At 40.5% G+C, this 26,313-nt stretch overlaps 1 protein-coding gene across 1 annotated transcript in view; it reads right to left on the reverse strand.

The window, feature by feature from the left end:
* Window positions 1-1,744: 1,744 nt before the first annotated feature.
* The window catches only part of LOC124974790 (nucleolar MIF4G domain-containing protein 1-like), a 61,609-nt gene continuing 37,040 nt past the window's right edge, over window positions 1,745-26,313 (reverse strand). The window contains 1 exon segment of the mRNA XM_047537805.1: window positions 1,745-1,996. Coding sequence (XP_047393761.1) covers window positions 1,745-1,996 — 252 coding nt within the window.

The following is a 26,313-nucleotide window of genomic DNA, read 5'->3' on the forward strand; positions in this document are numbered from 1 at the left end:
TTCACCCTCTAAGCCTCTACCTGTAGAAACAAGCAGAAATCAGCCCTGCTCTAAGGAGCCTGTGCCAGAAGGGGGTTCCACAAAGGAGATCCATGACAATTCAGCAACCACTGCCAAGACTGTACTGATGGACTGGATATGCATACAACACACCACCTAAGTATTTTCACCTGCTTTATTCCAAGACCAACATTCTTTTCTTGGATACCTAATGTGTCATTCAAGCAAGGGGTTCCTATAGGAGGCTGGGTCGGATGCTGTCATAAACATCCTATGAAATCACACCAGGGCCCCACCGGGCACTCATATACAAGTGTGGATGGGCGCACTCAGGGACAGGTGTACACACGCATGCACACGCCCACAGTCTATCAGCTCAGGCAGATCTCATGTTTCATGCCTTGGATACCTCATCAGAGGGAGAGAATTAAAACTGAAAGTAAGTTGGGTGGGGTGACCTCGGCTCTCTCCTGGCCATCTCTCCCCTTATTCCCATCCCATTACAGGCACTTGCATGGCACACAGGAATTTCCCAACCACATTCCGGGAGCTGCAACTCCCTCTGCTCCCGATCACCTTCTGCAGTTTTAAGCCCCACCCCACACCCAAGTTCACACAACAACCCCTTTGGTTCCAGCCACAATTCCCTCCTTTAGCCTCTCTAACAAAAATATTTCCTACTAGCACAGAAAACATTTTCCTCTTCAGCAGGGAGATACAACAAGAAACCATGACATCCCTGCATCCACTATTGCCACTGGCTTTGCTGAGCACTGGGTGGCAGTGCAGTCCTTACCTGGCAGTTGAGCTCCGGGTAGCCTTCCAGGGCAGTACTCTCCACCTCCCCAGAACACTGGAGTTGTCTGGTCCACCATGTCTCTGTCTCCCGCCTCTTGGCTGACTTCAGGTAGCTGTTGTCTGTAGGACCTCAAGTCCCTGCCTGTAGCTATGCTTCAATTCTTCACCTAGTCTTCCCAGAAGCACTGCTACCTGTGGGAACTAAGGAAGAGCACCGGGTAAAGGAGGGCATGGATTTGTCCCTTGGTGTGCAACCCTGGCTCCAAGAGAGCTCCACCCCCGAGCCACTGTGCCACGCGTCATGTTCAGCCTCTGAGCGATGGCTGAGGCACAGGCCAAATGGCACTGCTCACCCTGGGAAGGGCCACCTCCCCAACAACCCTGGTTCTCCTTCATGCCCTGGCTCTCTCTGGCCACGCCTTCACGCCACACACACACACACACACACACACACACACACAAACACTTCCTTCTCCACTTACTTTTTAACCCTTCTATTTTGTCTACTTTATTTTGTACACTTTTCCAAAAGGCAACAAGAGACACTCCAAATGGTAGGATGCCCGTCCCACCCCAAGAACTCCTCCTCTGCCTGGTGCTAGGGTTCCTGGCTGCTGCTGGCCTGCTCCTCCTCCCCTTCTGCCTAGCCTTCATACCTGCCCATGCGCCCCACGCCCACAGTCACTGCCCCCCCCACCGCCTCCGTCCCCAGTACTGGTAGCACTGCTGTAATGCAAGAGTTGCCTGTTTGTAACCCAAATCTGACTGCCTAATTGACCTGCTGTCGCCTTGGCTGCCTACCTCCCACGCGTTGTCTTGGCTTGGGTCTTCTCCCTGGCAGGGAACATCGAAAGCCAACAGGGTTATCCAGCAGGGGAAGCGAGGGGGCGTGGTCGAGCTGGCATAGCGGTGGAGCTAGGAAAGCCACAGAGGCTAAAGTGCGCACTCAGGGCAGCTGCCTCAGGTGTGGGAGGAGGCGCTCCAGGAGGCCAGTCCAGGTCGGGTCCGGAGGCGTTTGGCGGGGAAGATACAGCACTCCGCGCTTTCTGGAGGCAGGCGCGTCACAGGTCCCGCACACACTAAATGGAAAGCCCTTGTGGTTTTCGCGCATGCGCTCTGTAGTTCGACGGCATCCGTGTGCAGCCAAGAATGACGCTCCTGGAGCACTTCGCGATTTTCCTGGCTGGCTGTGCTCCACCTCGCAGGGTTAAAGTGGTGAGTGAGAGTCCTCAGCCTCTATATGTACAAACACACACACACACACACACACACAAACACAAATATGTTACATAGTGTTACATGTATAACATTATTACTCTCTCTTTCTCTCTCTCTCTCTTTCTCTCTCTCTCTCTCTCTATATATATATATCTATATATATATATATATATAAATACTCATTTGTCAGATTACCAGGTGAAAGGGAGCTCCACTCCTCTCTTCTGGGTAAATACAATTAAAACCTGTGCGTAGTGACTCTCTTTGCAAGATCCAAGCTGGAATCCCATGCTAAGACTTCTCTGCAATGCAGGGTTGGCACAATGAACAAATTGAAGATTTTGAAAACAGCCAAAATTCATTAATATTAGTTAACAGAAATATATACCTGAAGAGCCCACTTTGAATTTTTTAACATATAATGATGCAGGAAATCAGGATATACATGTCGTGAAATTTGAAGTTCACAAATGTGTGTGTATATGTATATGTGCTCACACACCTTGGAAAGGGGAGTTTGAAATCTGCTGAGATTAAAATGAAGGGAATATATAGTTTATGGTAAGTTTGAACACAAATAATTGCCTTTTCATCTTTCAATTCAATGCTTCTTATGTGTAACTGCAATGATTGAAAGGGCATCTGAATAATTTTAAGTTAATTTAAAGACTCATCTCAACCTCAAATACACCCCGGTATTATTTTTCCCATCCATTTAAAATGTAATCTATTCCTTCACTTAGATTTTAGTGAATGGCTTGGAAGAGATTTTCCATATCATAAAACATGTTTATTTAATCAAGGACTCTACCCACACTTTCTCCTTTTTGGTGCACTTTTGTTAAAATGTACCTTTATTTTGGATAATGCTTTGAGTGTAATTCAGGGTAAAATGTTCAGAACAAAGCAAGGCAAAGTGAAGGGCAGAATACCAGATTAATGACAGTGTGGGAACCACAGGCACAAGTGACCAAGTTTGAAATGCTTGTTATAGGTGAGAAGAGACAACTGCTTATAAAGTAGAGATTCCAAACTTAAGGAAGCTTCTTTTCACAGCATATTTCATCTAGTTCCCATTTTATTAAATGATGGGGTGGTATCAGTCATTAAGTAATCAGAAAAGACTTGGGTTTCTAGCGACTTTATTTTTTAATTTTTATACACTCTCTTCAACCATTTGCATTAAAATGGAAGTGAGATTTTTAAAAGAAGGAATGAATTTAGGGAGTTGCTTCTACTTTGTTAATGTGGCACCTCAGCATTGTGGCAGGCTGTGAGGGGGGAAGGCTGCTTCCATTTGCTGAATGATGGTTATCTCTCAGGCAAGGAGAGCCTGAGCCTCAAGTTGGTAAGAGAGTCAGGTGACAGAGTCGGGGACTTGTGAGTGTTATAAATACAAGTTTTACTGATTTCCTATGGACAAAAAAAGGAAAAGACAGAAAACTCCTTGCCTCTGTAAAGTACAGGATCTAGGGTTGGATTCAGCAGGATGCTATCTAGTGAAGGCTATATGCTAATTTTGCAGATATTATGCTTTAGTTATGTATTGCTTTAGTTATGTATTGTTTAGTTATGTATTGCTTTTATTAAAATATCTAAAAGCTTGGCAGTTTCCTAATGTACATTCTCTGAAAGCGATCTCTACAACAGAGCACATGGTTGTCGGGCAGGCTTCAGCTGGTTTCTTTAGGGCTTTGACAATGAGATGAATCTGCAAAGTGACATTTACAAGGAAACACATGTCTAATTTCACAATTAGCCTGTTTTGCCTTGTATCTAAACTAGCTCAACAAAATTGTTAAGCATTCAACTGGTTACAGAGGGAGGAAAGCAAGATAGGTACAAACAAAATCACAGCCGATTACTTAGGCTAAATCTAGTGCCTCTAAGCTTGAAATTGTAACTTCAATGTCACCTGAAGTAATGTTCAGTCTGGGCAGTGCAGGATAATGCAGGGGATTGTAAGAGTCAATTTATTAAGGAGAAATTGTTCCTACTTAAAAAAATGAAAGCTCTTATGCTATGTTTGGCAAAATGTTTCATTTTTTATTAGACTCTTTCATTTTAACCTTTCTCCTGAAGGTGATTTGAAGGTTATTCCCATTGACGATTTAGTGTAAAAACTTCTTTACCAAAAGCTCTAACAGACGTTCTTCCCATTTTGTCTTCTGTTTTTGAAGTACATTCACCACTTCAATATTTTTGACAGAAATGTTTTTGCACTTTTAATTTTTTATAAAAATCCAGTGACACTAAGTCTATGGACTCTTCTTAAAATATTAACAGGAGAGAAAATAAGCATGGAAATGCTGTATCCAACTTCACCATGCTGAATTGACAGAATTGAGTTTACTATAATACTTTGTAATTTATTCTAAATGGGGAAGTTACACATGATTTAGATGTAAGAGTTTTAGTGAAATTGTCTCTTTTATAAGCTACAGTCTGTTTCAAATCACTATATAGAAGAATACAAAGCATGTTACAATCTATATGCTTCTTCAGTAGGTAAAGTGCAAATGTTAACTTAAAGTTAATATTGTGAGTCTTTGAGGGTCTGCTTGATGATAATGGGAAATACTTTTTGCATAAGAGGTTTATTTATTGGGTCAAAACAAAGATAAAACAAGGAGTTAGGCACTTTTCTTCCTTCTTTTTCTATTTCCTTATATTTCTTCTTTTAAAAAATATCTTTTGATTGCCCCAAAATGGAGAAAAATGGGATATGGGGACCCAGCAGCAAGTAAGAGACTCCAAAAGGCATGCTCTGCTGTCAAATGGGAGGGTGAATCTGCCCAAGATGAGATGATCTGTACTTCTGCCCAGCCTGCCGTGATGTCTTGCACCTGAACCTTTGACCTGGGATCTGATTCCTGAATTCATGATGAATAATTATTCATAAATTGTCCTTTGCTGATTATTTAAGGGATTGTTGATGTAGAAGGCTAGGAACTGAGTCTGTTGGAACTGAAACACAGGGGATAGGAAACTGTCATATTTTTCTACTTGAGCCATGGGATGTCAAACTTGAACAGCCAATTTAACCTTGCTGGTTTGTTTCAGATATTTAAAGTACAATAAAAATATCCTCAGGGGAGAAAGGCTGTTTCTTGTCAGGAAAATTGGAGAATGTATTTATGTCCCTATTGTTTTTAATTAAAATAAACCCATCTGGACCAGCGTCCCTTTTGTGACATTAAGCCACCTACATGGGGTTTGTTTTTCTTGCCAAGTATTTCATACATTGAATGTTGTCTTACCTTTCCATCAGCTACTGATTTTATGAAGTTGATTGAAGTTTTAAGAAAACTTAAAGCATTCAATCTTAATGTGTTCCAAACAAGAACTTAGTCAGTTTTGGAATTCTGTACCTGGAAATTTCATGTTTTATGTAGAAAGTTTTAGTTCTTGGCATTAACAGAGTCTTGCTTCACTCTGCCATGGGGAATCAGTTCTGTGAAAGCCAGAACAGGAAGACTTTGAACCTTTAAAAAGTAATAGAGCCTTGCTAAAGGTGATTTTGAAAATAAACTTTGGTCGATGCATTTTAAAGAGTACTGCAGCGTTAATTTTCAGCGTGTTTTTAATCACCTTAGCTTTTCCTCTAGTACCAGATCTCAATGTTCCGCACTTGAATTTTTAAAACTCTGTGTTGCACATAACTTTGCACCAGGCAGCCATGTCTTAGATACAGCATTTTTTATTCCAAGCTTACCAGTGCCTGAGCCATAGCAAGAGGCAAGATTATTTGTTTAGAAACATGTAATTAAAATGAGCTTTGAAAAACTTTAGAAGATCAATGATCTATTCCCCAAAATTTCTTAAGAGTGCTAAACCCAGGGACATAAAGTCAAAAAGTCTCACCTAATGAATGAGTCTCACTGTCCCAGGCTGGGTTCTTAGGTTCACAATCTCAGCAATTCTGAAAAGCAATATTTTCATGATCCTCGGGCTCACCATCATCACCAACTTTTGTCCCTGAGATTGCCAAGCACATCAGATATTTTAGAATACTTGATTCACTTTTTTTTATTAAGATTAATATATGTGTATATTTAAGGTAGAAATTAACAAAATGCAGGGAGATAATAATTTAGGTACTTTCTTTATTTGTTTTTCTCTGCATGTAAATCTAGATGGGATCTTTCTGTTTATATAATTCCATGCCCTGTTTTGTAAAATAAATGCATCAAAGTATGTAATTTGCTATTTTTAGGAGAAAGAACATACTGTATTCCATGAGACCTGGGTTCTAGCCAGGTATTTAGCTTGTTTTTTTTTTTAATTTTTAAGGGAAGATTTTTAAAGGCCCTTTAGATGAATAATAATAAAATTACAGAAATTAATAATAATAATTATTATTATTAAGTTTGGTCTGATATTAAATTGTCTTTTTTTCTGTCTGCCTCTTTCCTGGTCTTTCAAGATGGATATCATTATGAAGCTGCAGGCTGGTATGTTACTCATGGGTGTGTGGCCATGGGACGTGGTAACTTGTAGTGTGACCCAGGCAGACCCAATTCCTTTAGCGTCACTGGTACCCTGAACCCCAAAACCACCATCATCATTACCACCATAAGGTTTTTACATGTGAACAGTGATTTACATCCAAGAAGTAAAACAAAACAAAACAATGCTATTCTTGTCTGTCCCGAGCACAGAGGGTACAGAGGGTAGAGGGAAAATTATTACTTTCATTTTATATTTGATTAAAATTGATTAGAGAATTTGTCCAGGAACACACATCTGGTAAGGGGTGGATTGGAACCACAGTTCAGACTTTCTGACTCTAGGGCTAATGTTAACAAAAAAAAATAAACAACAATAATAACAACAAAAAACTCTTAGTAGGGTATCAGTCTGCAGTTTCAATCTGCATATAAAATTAAGAGGAGGCAGATAATGGTGATATTAACAACATAATTAAATTAATAACTGAGTTTATTAAGAGCTTATTTTACGTTGGGCACTATGCCAAGACTTGGCTGGATTATCTCATCTGATCATCACAACTCTTTGAGATGACACTATTACTATCCCCATCTTGTAGAAAAAGCAGTTGAGCACAGAGGCACAGAGAGATTAAGTACACACACAGCTGAGAGATGGGGGAATGAAGATGGGACTTGAGGGATTTGAACTTAAAGGGAGATTCTCACAGTGGTCATCAGAAGGCCAAGCTGTCCAACTAAAAAAAAATATCTTTTTAAAGCTCATTATTTAACTGTTAGAACATTTAAGAAAACTCAAAGTACACTATGTATTCTTTTGTGTCTTTTTTCAATTTTTATAAAAATAAACATTTTGATATCTTCTCAGATGAAAATTGTTTTTTGAAATGTGACTTTATTAAAGACATTAAAAACAAAAACTTGGAGTTACTTGTCTTTGTTATATTTTATCCTAAATTAATGTTCTCTGTAGTTTTGAAGAGTATCTAATTCATTCATTTTAGTCCATGCTTTGTGGATAATATACCTGATAATGCACCTATTGTTTTATCTGGTATTTATTATTGTTAGTCACATGTACTATTGGCTTAGTTTTTACAAGGTTTTAGTGTGTGCTACATGTTAATGTGCTATATAATTTATTTACTAATATATATATACATATTTATGTACATTTAAATCTAAAGGAAATATTTTAATCATGCATGATTTTTTTTTCTGTAGATGTCAAACTATCTGAACCTACTTTGAGAGACCTAATAATAAGCATTTGACTGTTGGCCATAGAAATAGCTTGGCCCACAATCTTCATTAGTCAAGGTTTAAAATGGGATGGTTGGCGAAGAAGCAGCTTTTAAGATGTATTGAAACAGTGACGAGACAGTCATGAATAATTTTAAGTGAATCTATTGGTCATCTCTTTTATATACTAAAATCAGGGTTATGTGACTGTGTTTTTATGGGTTGCCTAGAGACAAGTTGGCCTTAATTCATTTTTGTTATTTATGGGATAAAGTGTTCGGCTCACTTTGATTTCCATCTGTATAAGTCAGCTTTGGTTTCTGCATTATCAGATGGGGTCAAGGAAGAGAACTGGTTCTCATTTTTTTTTTTGAGCCAAAGTTGACCTTGAAAAGAAGAGACATGTATCCTGCATTAGTCACGGTGGCAATCAGCCCCTGGGTTTGGATTACATGAAATTATTAGGGCCTGGACACCTAATGATGAAATTGCTTCCTCAGCCACTGTGACTCATTCCACATCACTTGTTAGGGTTTCTTGTCCTCCTGACCATGCACGTGGCCCCTCCTCTGCCATGCTCATTGTCTCCTGGAAATTTGATGAACCCTTGACTTTTAAGAGTGGACAAGGTGCTCAAGGGCCCTCATGCGCAAGGCATTCTGTGACACTTTCAAGCCTTTACGTGTTTGTTGAAAATCCCACATCACATTACACCACATCACATCAGAGGAGGGCTTCTCTTCTGATTTGCCAATCTTGTTTGCACTCCCACAATCTGGTCTTAGGAAACCTTGATTCATCTGAATCCTTCCTATTTTTTTCCCAGGTATCAATTCCATTTCTCAGTCCCTGGAGCTTATTGCTTGTGGTCCAGTTAGGTATCATGACTGCTGTTCATTTAACTACTGTCTCAGCACACTGACTACCTATAAAATTCAAAATGGCAGACACCAAGTCATACTGTATGTATATGTATTTGTATTTCCCACATTGTTCTTCTGATTGTGAGTGCCTGTGAGAATTTGTTGTATGGATGAAGTTCTGCATTTTTTTCTCCTAAGACTTTCATCCAGCAGGCTCTTCAGTGTCAGGCACTGTGCTGGACGGTAAGGAGCCCTGTGGAAGACAGCTCCTGGCCTGGATGAAGACAGTCCAAGGCAGGATTCAGGCAGTAAAGGCATAGTTCCCACGGGGAACTTCTCTAGCATGGGCTAAAGAGAGACAAAGTGTGTCCTAGGAGCACAAGGCCTGGACACTGGTCCAATGGGTGATAAGGGTGGAGGAACCTCTGGGACTGCTGTCTGGGGTAGTGACATCTCAGGTGAGTCTTGCAGAGAAGGAAGAAGGGAGGCATAGGGCAAGTTCATTGTGCTTCAAGAGTTGCAAGTGATTAGAATACTAAGGGAGTGAATTGCCCCAACAGGGAAGAGGGGGACAAGCAGGCAACACAAAAAGAAAACAGAGAGCCAAGGCTGACAAGGGAGGGGACTTCATCTTAGGCTGGAGGGGTGGTAGAGACCAAGCAGCTGCCTGGGGAACTGGTAGGTACCTCTCGAGCTATGAACCCAACTCTTTCATGAAGTTTAAAACTTGTCAGGCACGAATTTGCCCAGGGTAAAAAAATTAGCAAATTGATATGCTTCAGCTCACCAGGTCAGCAGTAAACATCTTAGAATGAAGATGATTACGGGCCTGTTCAATCAGAATTTGAGGCAATTGCTTTGATGATAAGAAAACAAATTTCATTTTTTCTTATGTTAGAGTATATGGATTATCGTAGTAGGACACTCCTTCCCTTTCTGTCCAGAAGGTTCTTTACACATAGGCTTAGCAAGAAAGAGAAAGTGACCAGGTGGCAGATGGCATTTCTGCTGGATCACACAGGGCAGATGACTCCAATTTTGTTTTCTTTTTAATTTCAATTCCTCTTCTTCATGGAAGTAAAGGAGCCCTGGAATAAAGAGAACTTGTAACTCTTGTGAGTCCATATTTATCCTTGAATAAAGATAATTTTTTTTTTTAATTTTAGTGCCACCAGTGATGTATCTGGCAAAGAATGAAGCAGAAGTTCCACCAGTATCCCACGGGAGAGGAAGCCTCTCAAGGGACCCGACAGTAGGCTGGGTACTTACCCACAGACTCTAAGTCCCATTGTCACTTTTACAGTTTCCCAGGTGACAAGGTCACCAATTGCTTCCCTTCATCAGTGTCTTCTTCTGTTATGTGGTGGGGATGATCCTAGTATCCTTTTATAGAGTTGCCTTAGAATATGCTCAATATTCTACTATTAGATTTTTCCCTTTCTCCATATTTAGGCTTAAACAATGTAGCAAGTATTTATTGAGCTCCTATTGTATGCTGGACACTTTTCTTAAACATTTTACTCATTCCTTTCAGTCAAGTGAGATGATATACTTTTGGGGGGATGGGCAGGAAACTAAAGAACAGAGCTAAAATAAGTGGTTGAGGAATTTTAGGTAGTGAAAAAGGCTTCATCCCAAGTTAGTGTTCATTTCACCACACGCAGGTGTTCTGTGTAATCTATGAATCATTTTTGATAACCCTAACTCATAACTTCCTTGTTAATATAACACTTGGATTCTTTCAGTTTCAAGTCCTTAGGTTTATGACCTTCAAATATTTTATTTATAGGCAGATTCTATCAGTAGGTGAGAATCAGAAATTTTATAAATACTTTTCAGCAAAAATAGTGTGGGGGTGCAAATGGTTATTTATCACAGCATGCTTCATATTAAAATATCTGACAGAAGCTTATTATTTTCTTGGCAAAGTTCTAGGTCTCCAGAAAAGGATTAGAAATACTCTTTCCCAATGTCATTTGTCTAAAATACTAATTGTCAGAGCACCCAGAAACCTCCTGTGCTCACTAGAGCTTCTTTTTTAAAAAAATTTTTTTATAATCAGAAAAAAATAATGTAAGGTGCCAATCTGAATGCAAATTGCCCCCTTTTTAATTACATTATGGGTGTGAATTACCCCCAATGCCAAACATTTCTGCCCTGGATTCCAAAACTCCATGTCACATTTAGAGCTCCTATCACTCCTTGCAATCTCATAGTGGAAACATGTGTAGTGGCAATCATTATAAAAACCACTTGTGATAGTGCAGCACAATTTAAAATCTAGGATCATTGTTCTATATTTGAAATGTAACATCCAACCCTGTCAAACCTCCACCAACACCTAAATTTGAACAGTTCTGCTCAAAGTCTCAGAAATAAGAAATCACAAAGTTTTTGAACTCAAAGACTAGGGCTCTGGGTGAACAGGAGAGCATCCGCATGTTGGGTGTCCTTGGACTGCCCTTGGCTTGAGTTGGCTCATCTGCCATGTGGGGATAATATCTGTTCTATCAAAATGAAACTACTTTTTCAAGGAATACATAAAATTTTGCATTAGTTGTATGGAAAAGCCAAGGTAATGTCACAATAGGCCCAAGAGGATAGTGACTAAGGGAACAAAGACACTTATTCCTCTTTCTGGTACTGATCCCAGGACTTGAGTGGCCTGTTTTTTTCCATGTTGTCATTTTGGAGTTCTAGGTTCCTTGAAGATTGTTTATTGGCTGTTACTAGGGCAATGAGCTCATCCAATGGTCAGAACTGGGTTTCAAGCTGCAACAAGCAGGAAAAGGAAAACACTCATGGGTTATTTTCTAGTCGGGCTTGGAAGAGACACATTATTTCTGCTTATCTGCTACTAGCAGGAACAAAGTCACAAGTATCAAGTAGCTGCCAGGTGAGTGGGTAGGTGCACTGTCTGACTAGGAAGCATGGGTTTGACCATATTTCTCTTGCTATAGAAGAAGAGAATAGGTCTGAATGAATAAGTAATAGTACTTCCTACAGACGTGATGGTTAATGTGTTCCTAAAGTGAAAGTCAACTAATATTTGTACTTCCTCCATGAGCCAGCAGTGTATATACCTTATTTTATTTTCTCAATATCCCTACCAGGTAGATATTATTTTGCTGCAAAAGAAAATAAACCGTAGAGATATTTCAAGTTTAACCAAGTTCAAAGGGCTCAGACTGGGGTTGGAAATACATATATCTGATGTGAAGCAGGGTGCTCCCCACCATGTCAAGATTCAAAAGGGAAATGTTAATGAATAGGCTGGGCCAGAAGCCACCATGCTTGGAACTCTGATACTGTGGCATGCTGTTTTCATCCATGACTCACCACCTAACCCAAATGCAAGAATGAATAAAGATTTGCCTCTATTAACAAGTCTTCAGGGCAAACACCAAAAATCCTACAATGAGGTTTGGATGATGGGTTCAGTCTATGAGAGCAGAATAAAAGTGTAGGATCAGTAGTCGTATTGTGCTTTAAGAGTGTTTACTAGCTGTGCAGCCTTGAGCTAGTCACTTCACCTCTCTGAACTTCACTATATCTATGAATAGGGTTAATAGTTCATTTCTGTATCAGTGACTCATTTTGGGTCTTATATAGAAGAACAGAAGCAAAATCCTTTGTATTTTGCAAAGCATAGTTCACGTATGTTTTCACTGTGAGCAAGACTTAGAAGAGGTAGTGGGAAAGGGAAATGTTGCTCAGGTTAGTCGTGAAATGCTAAGAAGAAAAATATCAAAATTGTTCTGACCACAGGGTCAAAAGACCAGAAGAGTCAGCTCTTGCGTATTCTAAACAATACCATCCAGGTTTAATATCCTCAGTACAGGAATGTAGGGTTTGGAAACTATGGAGATCTTGTTCTAAATGGAGGTTTTCCTGTTCAGTATATAATGCTCCCGACATTTTAGATCCAAAGTGACCAAAATCTTAAAGATTATCCATTAATCTTTATCTCATGTTAATATTTATCTCATGATAAGATTAATAGCCCAGCCTGGTGACACCTGTGATCCCAGCTCTTAGAGAGACTGAGGCAGAAAGAACACAAATCCAAGGTCAGTCTCTGCAAGTTAGTGAGGCTCTGTCTCAGAATAAACATAAAGAAAGGCCTAGGGATGTGGCTCAGTGGTAGTGTTTGAATATGCAGGAGGTCTGGGTTGAACTGCCAGAACTGCAGGGGACTGCAGCCATTCTCCAGCCACTGAGAGTCCCACCACCATGAGCTGGCCTTCACTGAGCACTTACTGTATTCCAGGGGTGTGTGAAACATTTTCCAGGTTTTCTTCCATATGATCCTAATCCTAAACACATGGGTTCTGCAGATGAAGAAACTGAGGCTTAGGAGAAGATGAATTACTTATCCAAGATCACAGAACCTCAGCCCTGCAGAGACAGAATCCTAACAAAGAGATGTCACAGGGCTGACTCAGATGTCCATTGGCATTCTTGTCTTTCTACAGCCTTGCCAAAGAGTGCCTTGTGAGATTGTGGGTTTTCCCCCAATTTAAAAAGTTCAAGGTAGGTTTAACAACTGTATCTCCTCTCATTTTGATGTGCTCATCCTTTTTGATGAATGACACTGAAGGAACATAAGGATTTTCTTTATGAATTCTGATTATGTCTTTTGGATCATTTTTTCTATTGAGTGGTTGGATTTCTTATTTCCAAGAAATTTTTATATATGATGGAAACTGTCATTGTGTTTGGGACATAGGTGGTCAATCTCTTCCCAACTTTCTTGCTGTTTGCCTTAGTTTGGGTTTTTTTTAAAAGTGTTTTCTATCTTAGGTAAGAATTCAAAATGAGTTATATCACCTGGAGAGGCTGGGCCTGGGTGTGTGTGCGGGGGGGAAACAAACTATGTCCGCTTAAGTAAGAGCTCGTGACTTCCCACAACTCTGAATTTTTGTTATTATTTTTTATTTTTAATTAGTATATAATGATGGGATTTGTTACATACTTGTGAATGCGTACAATATAACAATACACTTTAGCCAACATCATTCTCTGGTGGGATTTGTTACAGAATTGTGGATATGTCCAATATACCAGTACACTCCAGGCAACATCATTCCCCTTTTCCTCCTCCTCTCTCCCCCAGCCCCCTTCCTCCACTCAATTCTCTTTGGTTTTCATGAGATCTCCACCTTTCTTTCTTTGTCTGTTTCCTCTCTAGCATCCATTTATGAGAAAAAACCCTTGACCTTCTGAGTTTGGCTTGTGTCACTTAGTAGAATGTTCTCAATTCATATTCCTGTGTTTCGTTGTTCTTTATGGCTGGACAAAATTCCACTGTGTCTATGTAGCACATTTTCTTTATCCATTCATTTGTTGATGGACACCTGGCCTACAGCTCTGAATTCTAATTCTGGTTCTGCCAATTCACTTTCAAACTGAATCATTCCCAGTTTAAATTTCAGATAACACTGCAGCCCTGGCAGGCTTCCCATGGAAGATCTTGAAGCAGAAGGCCCAGTTGGGCCACACCCAGGTTCCAGTCAAGTGCTCCACAAGTGTTAGCTCCTGGTGGTGGAGGTGGTAATGTTAGTGGTTGGTAGCATTGTGGCAGTTATTATTATTAATGTGATTATTATTATTATTATTATTTGCAGTACTGAGGATGGAACATATGGCCTCATGCATCTAAGTCTTATCCTACAAAAACTATGAGATAGAAAAAAAAACTATGAGATAATAAACATTCACTTTTTTTAAGCTACTAATTTTGGGGATGGTTTGCTATACACCTATAGATAGAAATATAATTCCTTCTAGAAAGCATTTTAGTGCTCAAAATGCAAAAGACACTTAAATAAACTTACTGAATAAATGTCTGACTGCAGAATCTTAATGATAATGGTCATGCAAGTAATTGGTACCTATTGAGCACCTACTATGTGCTGGTCTACAACAGATGCCTCAAAGCATAAATGAAGGGTAGGTACAATTCTGAGTGCCATTATAAAGAGAAGAAAACTGAGACCTAGGATTCAGAGCCCTGTCTGTTGATTTAGATCTTGAGATGTTGAAGTAATTCTTCTGTCCTCTTCATCTATCTTGAAGTTTGAATCTCATTCCTTCATTTTGCAGAAGAGGGAGGCTGAGACCCAGCAGGGACTTAAGTTGTGATTACATCATTAATCACAGAGCCTCCTGATAGCTGTCAGTGCACATTCTATCCCCCATCCTGGCCTGAGCCAGGGGACACCAACCTGCCAGGAAGAGCCGTCTCTGTCTCTGCATGCCCAACAATCCCACTGCTGATGGTTTCCTTATGTATCACCCAAGCATGGCAAATGCAGTTACCTAGTGACATTTGTGCAGAAGTTGAACTTCTTTACAGTCACTGCACCTACTTCTCCAGGAAGGAGTTCCTGTGTAATTGAGTGGACCAGGTAGGAATCAGATCTGGACCCATGATCTACATGGTCTCTCCTTATCTTCACCTATGTCAATTATTTCCATGGATTCCTGCTCTGGTAGCAAACTCTAACCATGTGACTGTTGGAAGGCCAACAGAAGGTTCAGGAGAGGGTCATGAGAAAGGCATGACTTCTCAATCCTGAAACTAGAAGAGCTTTGGGGGTGGGCATGGCTATTTTTCATGTAAATTGGAAATGCCCTCCTCCCTTTTCCTGACCTCCCAGGCAACCTCTTTTCCAAGGAGATTTTCCTTCCCCTCTGAACAGTCTCTACCATGTGTTGAGATATCTTTATTTTTTCATCTCTACTACAGAATTTCCAGGACACAAGGATTGTGTCTTGTTTATCTATGTTGCTGATGCAACATTCAGTGCCTGGCAATGGTAGACACAGAGAGATGGCTGAATTTTTGATCCGTAAGTAATGAAATAGAAAGGGCCAGAAGAATGTCACCCCATCCTAATGTCCCTTAACATCCCCATCCTTAGTTTCTGTCTTCTTTCTCACTATTGTCAGTCCAAGGTGCTGGAATTTGTTCTCAGCAGTTGGTGATTAGGAAACCTTACTGGTCTGGAAACACGCCCTTGATTAATCTGCCTGAGGCATTTTTCACTTTTATTTTCAGTTAGGAAATCATAATTTTCATTGGGAGAGTCTAATTGCATCATTAGCAAATTAAAGGCCCTAGAAGTTTGGTAATACCAAAAAGCTAAATTTGGATTTGTTTCAACACCACTTTATTGAGGTATGATTGACATAAAAAGTTGTATGGAATTAATGTATGAATCTTGATGAATATGGGAAAATATACCCCCATGAAGCCATCACGCTCATCAAGGTCATAAACACGCTTCACATTCCAAAGTTTCTCCAGTCCTCTTTATATTATTATTATTATTATTATTATTGTTAATTATTATTAAGAACACCTGAGATCAACCCTCTTAGCAGATTTTCAGTGTATAATGTAGTATTGTCAATCAGAGGCTCTGCACTGTACAGCAGATCTCCAGAGTTTATTATCTCACAGAATGGAAACTTTGTAACCATGAGCTTCCCCATTTCCCTCTCCTCACAATCCTGGCAATCACTACTTTATACTCTGCTTCTGTGATCAAGGACTTCAGATTCCACATACAAGTGAGTCCATGAAGTGTCTCTTTGCATAATACCCTTCAGGTACATCCACGCCATTGCAGATGGTAGAATTCCCTTCTGTTTTAAAGACTTGATAAAACTCTGTTGTGTGTATATACCACATTTTCTTTCTTTCATTTAAAAATAACTTTTCTTATTTTAAAAGTAGACATAAATGAAGTAATTCATATGTTAATTGACTTGATTTAGCCATTCCACAATGTGTACATCAAAATATCACCACACATCATAAATATTTATCTTTTTTTTTCAGTCTTACAGATTGAACTCAGAGCTTCAGAGAACTAGGCAAGAACTCTACCACAGATCAACATTCCCATCAACTTTTAAAAATTATTTTTGAGACAGAGTCTCATTATTTTGGCCAGGCTAGTCTTGAACTTTTGAGCCTCCTGCCTCAGCTTTCCAAGTAGCTGGGATGACAGGCTTGCACCACTGAGCCCAGCAATATGTACTTTTTAAAACCACATTTTCTCTATCCAGTCAACCATCCACAGACGTGGGCTGTTCTCCAACCTTGGCTCTCATGCATAATGCTGTGATCACGTGGAAGTGCAGATGTTTCTCTGAGGTTCTGACTTCAATTCCTCAGGATGTGTGTCCCTGTGTGCAGTTGCTGTGTGAGGTGGTGACTTGGTCTTGACTTTCTGAGGAGGCACCACAGTGGCTATGCTGCCTTGCCTGCTGTCCACGATGCACATGGACGGTCTTTCCTCCGTCCTTGCTCACCCTTATCTTTTGCATTTTTAATAGCAATGTGAGGTCATATTGCATTGTGGTTTGCTTGCATTTCCTGATAGTTAGTAGTGCTGAGCTTCTTTGCACATACATGTTGGTCATTTCTGTCTTCTCTGGAAAAATGTCTATTGAAGCCATTTTTTGCCCATTTCTGTGTGTGGGGGGGGGGAGTTGCTTTGTTTTGTTTTGTTTTGTTTTGATGATACCAGGGACCAAGTCCAGGGCCTTGCATGTGCTAGACAAGTGCCCTATCACTGAGATACAACCCTGGCCTTGCACATTTTAAAATTGTGTGACTTATTATTTATTTACCATTTTTTATTCATGTTAGTAAGTTAGATGAGTTACTCAAATATTTTGTAAGTTAGTCCCTTATTAGACATAAGATTTACAGATATTATCTTCTATTCCTCAGGATAACTTTTAATCTTCTTGATAGTTTTTTAGACATTTTGGATAATATGGACATTTTAACAAGATTGATTCTTCTGAACCATGGATACATTTGTGTCTTTTTAATTTCTGTTGTAAATATTTTGTAATTTTCAGTGTAGGGATTTTTTTTATTATCTCATGATTTTGTGAATTATTTGACCAGGGATCATTGTTTCTTGCAGTTTTTTTTAGGAAGGCCCAGGGAAGGTGTGATTTCTTTTCTGTTTTTTTTTTTTTTTTTTGGTACTGGTATTGAACCCAGGGATGCTTAACCACTGAGCCACATACCCAATCCACATATATATATTGTATTTAGAGACAGGGTCTTACTGAGTTGTTTAGGGCCTCTCTGAGTTGCTGAGGTTGGCTTTGAACTTGCAATCCTCCGGCCTCCGTCTCCTGAGTCCCTGGGATTACAGGCATGTGCCACCACACCAGTGGACGGTGTGATCTTGCACTTTGTATTTCATGGTGCAGCAGTGCATGATAGGGTTGGTGGGGGTGGGGTTGTTATCTCCTGGAGGCCTTTCTTGTTTGCTTGGTAAGAATGCAGTTTACAATTAGTCACTGGGTTCTTTCACACAAATGTTCTCAGACCCACCCTCACCCTCTATTACGTATGATTGTTTGGATTCTAAGTGGCAGAACCCAAAATAAATTAAAGAAATACCCTCAAATAATATTTTGGTTCATCTAAGTGTGAATTTCTGAGACAGATCTGTTTTAGAAGTACAGAGACTCTAAGAGAGAGTTGCTCTTTCTCCCTCTCTTTCTGACTTTCCACCTTTCTTTCTGTCATTAGCTTCATTCCTTCTCCTAAGTTGGCATCATTTCCTCCTGCAGCAAAATGCTTTGTCCTTCCCTGGGGAACTGGGAAGGAGAAGGTCATTGTTATGGGCAGCTCAGGCTTTTTAACCCAGCTTATGGATTCCAGGATGTAAAGCCCCCTTTCCTCTAGTTTCTTTGTAAAAACTCCCAGGCAAGACATTTGACCAGCTGTCTTGTGTAAGCCCTTGTAAATCATCCCAGCTAGTGCCATCACAGTCTCTAAATGCCAGTTTGGATGGCACACCTACATCAGTGGACAGGGGGCTGTGAGTTTTGATTTCCAACCCATAAAAACTTCGTAGGATGTGTGAGGAATAAATTTTGGAGGAAGAGGAGATACTGTTTCTTGAACATAGGTTAGAACCACATGCTAGGCAGAAAAAGTAACAGCTTCCCCTACACTGTCTTAGACTACCATCTTGCAACTTCCAATCATTATGTAGTGGCCATTCAGGAATTTAACATTGAACAAAGAAAGAGTTGAGAGTTCCATAGAATTTCTTCTGGGAGATGGAATGGGTCAGTGTCCCTTGAATACAAACCCCCGCCATCTCATAGGATTGTGTCACAGCCTCAAGACATCACCACACCCCAATTACTCATCTGACTCTGCCTCTTGAATCTTTTCAAATGGAGGAGGTGACTTCTTTCTTTATAAAAATGCTACTCATCTGGTTAACCTGTCAGTTCTGCCATCTTGAAAATGCCCAGCATGGACCTCTCAACCAGTTCTCATTTCTACAACTTTCTCTGAAAGTTTAGAGATTTCCAATAGGGGTAATGCTTCCATGGGCAGTTGCTGTAATCAAGGCTTTCTGGGGCTGGAGGCATGTGTGTGTGCTCACAGAAACTCAAGTTAAAAGAAATATCACTCTAAGATTAGTTTCAGTTATAGAGAATGACAGGGTCAATATTGAAATCCAGGGACAGGGTGGAGAAGGACAATCCTAGAAGACCACAATGGAGAACTGGGGAGGAAGAGGCCTCTACTTCTCCATCTGCATCCCTCCAGGGTCTGTGTCTTCCCTCCTCTCCCCTGGCCTGTCATTGCTCACAGTGGCCAGGGTTCATGGCCTTGCTACCCACCATCCTGATCTTTTGCTTCCCATGATCCTCATCAATTGGCACCTGGTTTCCCAATTCAAAACACTTGGAACAGATTTATGCCTCAGTGAAGTGCTGAATGTGACACACGGGTGACTGTCCAGCAGACAAATGGTCTTCCATGGGTCAGGTGTTCTCCCCTAGACCAGCCCAGGGCTGGGACCACATGACCTGCTGCCTACTCCTGAGAGCTCTGGGCAGGGAACAAAGGCTGTCTGCTTGATCTCTTTTTCACTCAGTCTACTAGGGTCAGATGTTGGGGGGTGTGACCCACATTTCAGGTTAAATCTGGAAGACACATATCTCCAGTCCAGTTGGCTAGAGCATGTATAAATTTATATTAATAGTCAATTACCAATAACCCCACCAAGCACCAAGACTAATCAAAGGCAAAGTACTTCCTCCTCCTGAAGCCTCAGTGCCATAGAACTCCATCTGTAGAACACACCAGACCTTTCTCATTTACTTGTACCATAAGTGAGTTCTCAGGAGAACGAAACCTTCCAAGCCCCTTAAACCACCAGGTCTGTGGGACAGTTGGAGATGTTGTCCCCACAGTGGTGAGCAGGCACAGGTGGTAAAAGCCAGTACTGTCCTGTATCTGCATAGCAACTGTCACCCGATGGATCATTTGATTTCCAAGTGTTGTGAAAGTACATGGTATTCCTGCCATGATGTGAGTTCTAGGCTTTTTGATTTGTGTGAATGTAGCCAGGATGGTGGGAGTGGGAGGCTTTCTGGGATCTGGCTGAGGACTGAAAGAAGTCATTTGCAACATCTTCTTATCTGATTTTTTTTCGATTTATTGGATGACCTGAATGGAATTTCCAGAAGAGTAAGAGAATATTAAATGTTTTATTGCTTTGCCTGAGAGAGCAGCTCAGAGCTCCAGGCTGACCTTCATCCCATGTGATCCACTTGGCTTGTCTCTGCTCCATGGCTATGTTCATATTTCAGCAACCCTTGCACCTCTGGAAGTGCAGGTTTCCTGCCACAGCAGCAATGTCTCCTCTTAGTCACACACACTCAGGTGACAAGACTTTAAGAAGCCTTCCCATGAGCTTACCTACTGGTCCTTATCTCCTTGGTGTCTCAGCTAAAACAGAGACAGAGTTCCATTTCTGCATCCTGGGCCCTTAAATCATGCTTAGCAATCACATAGAACTCTTTGGCTGTTAGGATGAAATGCCTGAAATTGATGTTCAAAATCCAAAGATGATGGCAACAAGATGTTGATGATGATACCACTATTAGCAGATGCTATGGGTTCAGTGGCTCCTGTTTGACCAGGTTTCATGTGTTGCCAGTACCAGGTAATCTAATTCAGTTGTCCTCACAACTCTGTATGGTACAAGTTATTATATGAATTTCACAGACATGGAGCTGAGACCCAGAATAAGAAATTTGCCAAAGGCTACACAGGAGGTAGGCATGATAGGTGGAACTGGAACACAGGTTCTCACCATGAGGCCCTTGTTGGGTTGATAAAGTTGGACCCCAAATTAAAGCAAGCCTGGAGTTGCTTGCTGGGTTGCTTTATCAGGGAGTGCTGTAGCTTCAATCTTGAATGTTCCTCCAAGGCCCAAGCATGGTCCCAGCCTGTGGTACTGTTGGGAGGTGGTGGAACTCTGGAGAAGCTGGGGCATAGAGGGAGAAAGTCAGATGACTTGGGCCTTCCCCTTGAAAAGGATGTTGGGACCACATGCTCTTCTTCTGCATCTTGGGCTCCCACTGCCATGAGGAGAGTGGAGCTCCTCTAGCAGGTGCTCCTGCTATGGTGGACTATGTCACTCCATTCTGTGAGCCAAAAGAACTTTTCCTCTTTCAAGTTGTTCATCTCAAGTATTTTGGTCCAGTGATGGAAAGGTGACTAACAGCAGTGGCTGACTGCCACTTTTCCAGTGATTGAGCTCTGGGAAGGCTTAGCTATCAGAAGTGAAGTGAAGCCTTCCTTTTTTCTCTTTCGATGCAGAATAAATTGAATATATGTTTATGTCTATGTCCAGGTATATACCCAAACCTATATCTGTACCTATTTCTATCTTTTAACTTACCCTGGACAAGGGTTTCTCAGCTATTCTACCATTGACATAGGGGTTGAATAATTTTTTGTGATTAGCAGTTTTCCTGGGCATTATTAGATTTTTAGCCACATCCCTGCCCTCTACCCACTAGATACCAATGACACCACCCATCAGTCCTCACAATCAAAAACACCTCTAGACATTTGCCAAACCTTCCCAGAAGAACAACATCCCCCTGACACCTGTCAATAGAGAACTGGGACCAAAGAGTAATAAGTCAACAAAATTGACCCAATTTTGATTAAGACTCCAGGATCAAAGACTGCAAAGGATCTTTCCACAAGTCAAAGAAAGGTACAAATCACCTAGGTGGGCTCTTCAAAGGAAGTGGCAGAGGAAGAAGGCAGACCCAGGGGCCCAGACCCAGGAGGAAGCTCAAGGAAAGTCCCTGTAAAACAACACCAGAGCTCACACAGCCAGCTTCCCAGAGCAGGCCACCCAATGAGAGCCTTTATGCACAGAACCAGCTCCATGTCCTGGAGCCAGAGGCGAGCTCCGGCCTGCAGGCAGCTTCAGGGACCAGGACAGGGCAGCCAGGGACTTCCCCAAGCAGCCCGGCTCCCTCTGGTGGGAGGCGCCTTTCAAGGCTAGCTTCTTGGAGCAGACCGCCTAGTGAGAGTCTTTCTACACAGAGCCAGCCACAAGTCCCGAAGCCAGCAGAGCCAGTGGAGAGCTCCGACCCACAGGCAGCCTCTGGGACCAGGGCAGGGCAGCCAGAGACTTCTCCAGGTGGCCCTGCCCCCTCCAGCTGCAGGTCCAAGATGGCAGACTAGAGGGTTACTGCATCTCCAGTTGCTACAGAACCCAGGATTCAAGAAGGGGAGGCATTGAGAGACTCGGACTAAAGTAGAGCCACGGGGTGAATCTCCCCCACCAGGTGAAGCTTGGCTTGGGCAGCAGGCCCAGATAGGAGTGGCTTATCAGAGCAGGGCAGGGCAGCTAGAGTCTTCCCCAGGTAGCCTGGCTCACTCCGGCGGTGGGCTCCTCCCACATGACCAGCTTCTTGGAGCAGGCCACCCAGTGAAAGCCATTCTGCACAGAACGAGCTCCAAGTCCAGCCAGCGGCGAGTTCTGGCCCACATGCAGCAATAGGGACCAGGACAGGGCAGCCAGGGACTTCCCCAAGCAGCTTGGCTTCCTCCGGCGGGAGGCGCCTTTCAAGGCTAGCTTCTCAGAGCAGACCTCCTAGTGAGAGCCTTTCCACACAGAGCCAGTTCGAAGCCCTGGAACCAGTAGTGAGCTAGGGGCAGCTTTCTTCAGAAGCACTGCATTATCAAGTTTCTCCAAGACTTCTGGCTACTGAAGACTGGGAGGTGATACACTGGAAATCTACTGGGACACTATAAGACAATAGAGAAAATCTGCAATATCTCAGAGTCCCACTGACATCTGAACAATATGAGAAAACAAGGGAAGAAAATGTCCCAAACAAACCTAGATACTATATCAATAAAACCCAATGACAGCACAGCAGAAGAAATGTCAGAAAGGGAGTTCAGAATGTACATAATTAAAACAATCAGGGAAGCAAATGAGGAGATGAAAGAGCAAATGCAGGCATTGAAGGAGGAGATGAAAGAGCAAATGCAGGCATTAAATGATCGCACCAATCAACAGTTAAAAGAGCAAATACGGGAAGCTATAGATCATTTCAATGAAGAGTTAGAGATACTGAAAAAAAACAAACAAACAAACAGAAATCCTTGAAATGAAGGAAACAATAAACCAAGTTAAAAACTCCATAGAATGCATAACCAATAGGATAGAACACCTGGAAGACAAAAACTCAGACATTGAAGAAAAAATATTTAATCTTGAAAACAAAGTTGGCCAAACTGAGAAGATGGTAAGAAATCATGAACAGAATCTACAAGAATTGTGGGATATCATGAAAAAGCCAAATTTAAGAATTATTGGGATTGAGGAAGGCTTAGAGAAACAAACCAAAGGAATGAACAATCTATTCAAGGAAATAATATCAGAAAATTTCACAAATCTGAAGAATAAAATGGAAAACCAAGTACAAGAGGCTTATAGGACTCCAAATATACAAAATTAAACAGATCCACACCAAGGCACATTATTATGAAAATACCTAATATACAAAATAAGGACAGAATTTTAAAGGCCACGAGAGAAAAGAATCAAATTACATTCAGAGGGAAACCAATAAGAATATCAGCAGATTTTTCAATCCAGACACTAAAAGTTAGAAGGACCTGGAACAACAATTACCAAGTCCTGAAAGAAAATGGATGCCAACCAAGAATCTTATACCCAGCAAAACTTACTTTCAGATTTGACAACGAAATAAGATCCTTCCATGATAAACAAAAGTTAAAAGAATTTACAAAAAGAAAACCGGCATTACAGAACATTCTCAGCAAAATATTCCATGAGGAAGAGATGAAAAACGACTATGCAAATCAGCAACAGGAGGAACTAGCCTAAAGGAATAGTCAAATAAAGGATAAATCAAATCATGTCAAAAAACAAAAATGAGTCAAATGACTGGGAATACAAATCATATCACAATAATAACCCTGAATGTTAATGGCCTGAACTCATCAATCAAAAGACATAGACTGGCAGATTGGTTTAAAAAGAAAAAATCCAACAATATGCTGTCTGCAAGACACTCATCTCATAGAAAGAGATACCCATAGACTAAAGGTGAAAGGATGGAAAAAACACACCATGAACACGGACACAGCAAAAAAGTTGGAGTATCCACCCTCATTTCAGATAATGTGGACTTCAAGTCAAAACTAGTCAGAAGGGATAAAGAAGGACATAACATACTGCTTAAGGGAAGCATAAATCAGCAAGACATAACAATCATAAATATCAATGCCCCGAACATTGGCTCATCCATGTACGTCAAACAAATCCTTCTCAATTCCAGAAATCAAATAGAACACAACACAATTATACTAGACAATTTTAACACACCTCTCTCACCACTGGATAGATCTTCCAAACACAAATTGAATAAAGAAACCATAGATCTCAATAACACAATCAACAATTTAGACTTAACCGACATATATAGAATATACCATCCAACAAAGAACTAATACACTTTCTTCTCAGCAGCACATGGATCCTTCTCTAAAATAGACCATATTTTATGCCACAAAGCTACTGTTAGCAAATACAAGAAGATAGAGAAACTACCTTGTACTCTATCAGATCATAATGGATTAAAATTAGAAATAAATGACAGAATAAAAAACAGAAACTTCTCCAATACCTGGAGATTAAATAATATACTACTATATGATGAATGGATAACTGAAGACATCAGGAGGGAAATAAAAAAATTCTTAGGAGTAAATGAGAACAAAGACACATCATATCAAAATCTCTGGGACACTATGAAAGCAGTACTTAGAGGAAGATTTATTTCATGGGGCACATTCAACAAAAGAAGTAGAAATCAACAAATAAACGACTTAACACTACAGCTCAAAGCCCTAGAAAAAGAAGAGCAGACCAACACTAAAAGTAGTAGAAGACAGGAAATAGTTAAAATCAGAGCTGAAATCAATGAAATTGAAACAAAAGAAACAATCAGAAAAAATAACAAAATAAATAGTTGGTTCTTTGAAAAAATATACAAAATTGATAAACCCTTAGCCATACTAAAAAAGAGAAAGAGGGAGAAAATTCAAATTACTAAAATTTGGAATGAAGAAGGAAATATCACTACGGACACGAGTGAAATACAAAACATAATTAGAAGCTATTTTGAAAATCTATACTCCAACAAATCAGAAAACCTGGAAGACATCAACAAGTTTCTAGAGACATATGAATTACCTAAACTGAACGAGGAGGACATACACAACTTAAATAAATCAACTTCAAGCAATGAAATAGAAGAGGTCATCAAAAGCCTACCAAAAAAGAAAAGTCCAGGACCAGATGGGTTCTCAGCTGAGATCTACAAAACCTTTAAAGAAGAGCTCATTCCAATACTCCTCAAAGTATTCCATGAAATAGAAGAGGAGGGAACCCTCCCAAACTCATTCTATGAAGCCAATATCACCCATATACCTAAACCAGACAGAGACACATCGAGGAAAGAAAATTTCAGACCAATATCCTTAATGAACATCAACGAAAAAATTCTCAACAAAATTTTAGCAAATTGCATACAAAAATATATTAAAAAGATAGTGCACCACGATCAAGTGGGTTTTATCCCAGGGATGCAAGGTTGGTTCAACATCTGGAAATCAATAAATGTCATTCACCACATCAACAGACTTAAAGTTAAGAATTACATGATTATTTCAATAGATGCAGAAAAAGCATTCGATAAAATACAGCATCCCTTCATGCTCAAAACACTAGAAAAAATTGGGATAGTGGGAACATTCCTTAACATTGTAAAGGTCATCTACGCTAAGCCCATGGCCAATATCATTCTAGATGGTGAAAAACTGAAAGCGTTCCCCCTAAAAACTGGAACAAGGCATGGATGCCCTCTTTCACCACTTCTATCCAACATCGTCCTTGATACTCTAGCCAGAGCAATTAGACAAACCAAAGAAATTAAAGGGATACGAATTGGAAAAGAAGAACTCAAACTATCCCTGTTCGCTGATGACATGATTATATATTTAGAGGAACCTGGAAATTCTACCAGAAAACTTTTAGAAGTCATAAGTGAATTCAGTAAAGTAGCAGGTTACAAAATCAATGCTCATAAATCCAATGCATTTTTATACATAAGTGATGAATCTTCAGAAAGAGAAATTCAGAAATCTACCCCATTCACAATAGCATCAAAAAAAATAAAATACTTGGGAATCAATCTCACAAAAGAGGTGAAAGACCTCTACAATGAGAACCACAGAACACTAAAGAAAGAAATTAAAGAAAACCTTAGAAGATGCAAAGATCTCCCATGTTCTTGGATAGGCAGAATTAATATTGTCAAAATGGCCA

The sequence above is a fragment of the Sciurus carolinensis genome, unplaced genomic scaffold, assembly GCF_902686445.1.
Source record: "Sciurus carolinensis unplaced genomic scaffold, mSciCar1.2, whole genome shotgun sequence".
NCBI lineage: Eukaryota > Metazoa > Chordata > Mammalia > Rodentia > Sciuridae > Sciurus > Sciurus carolinensis.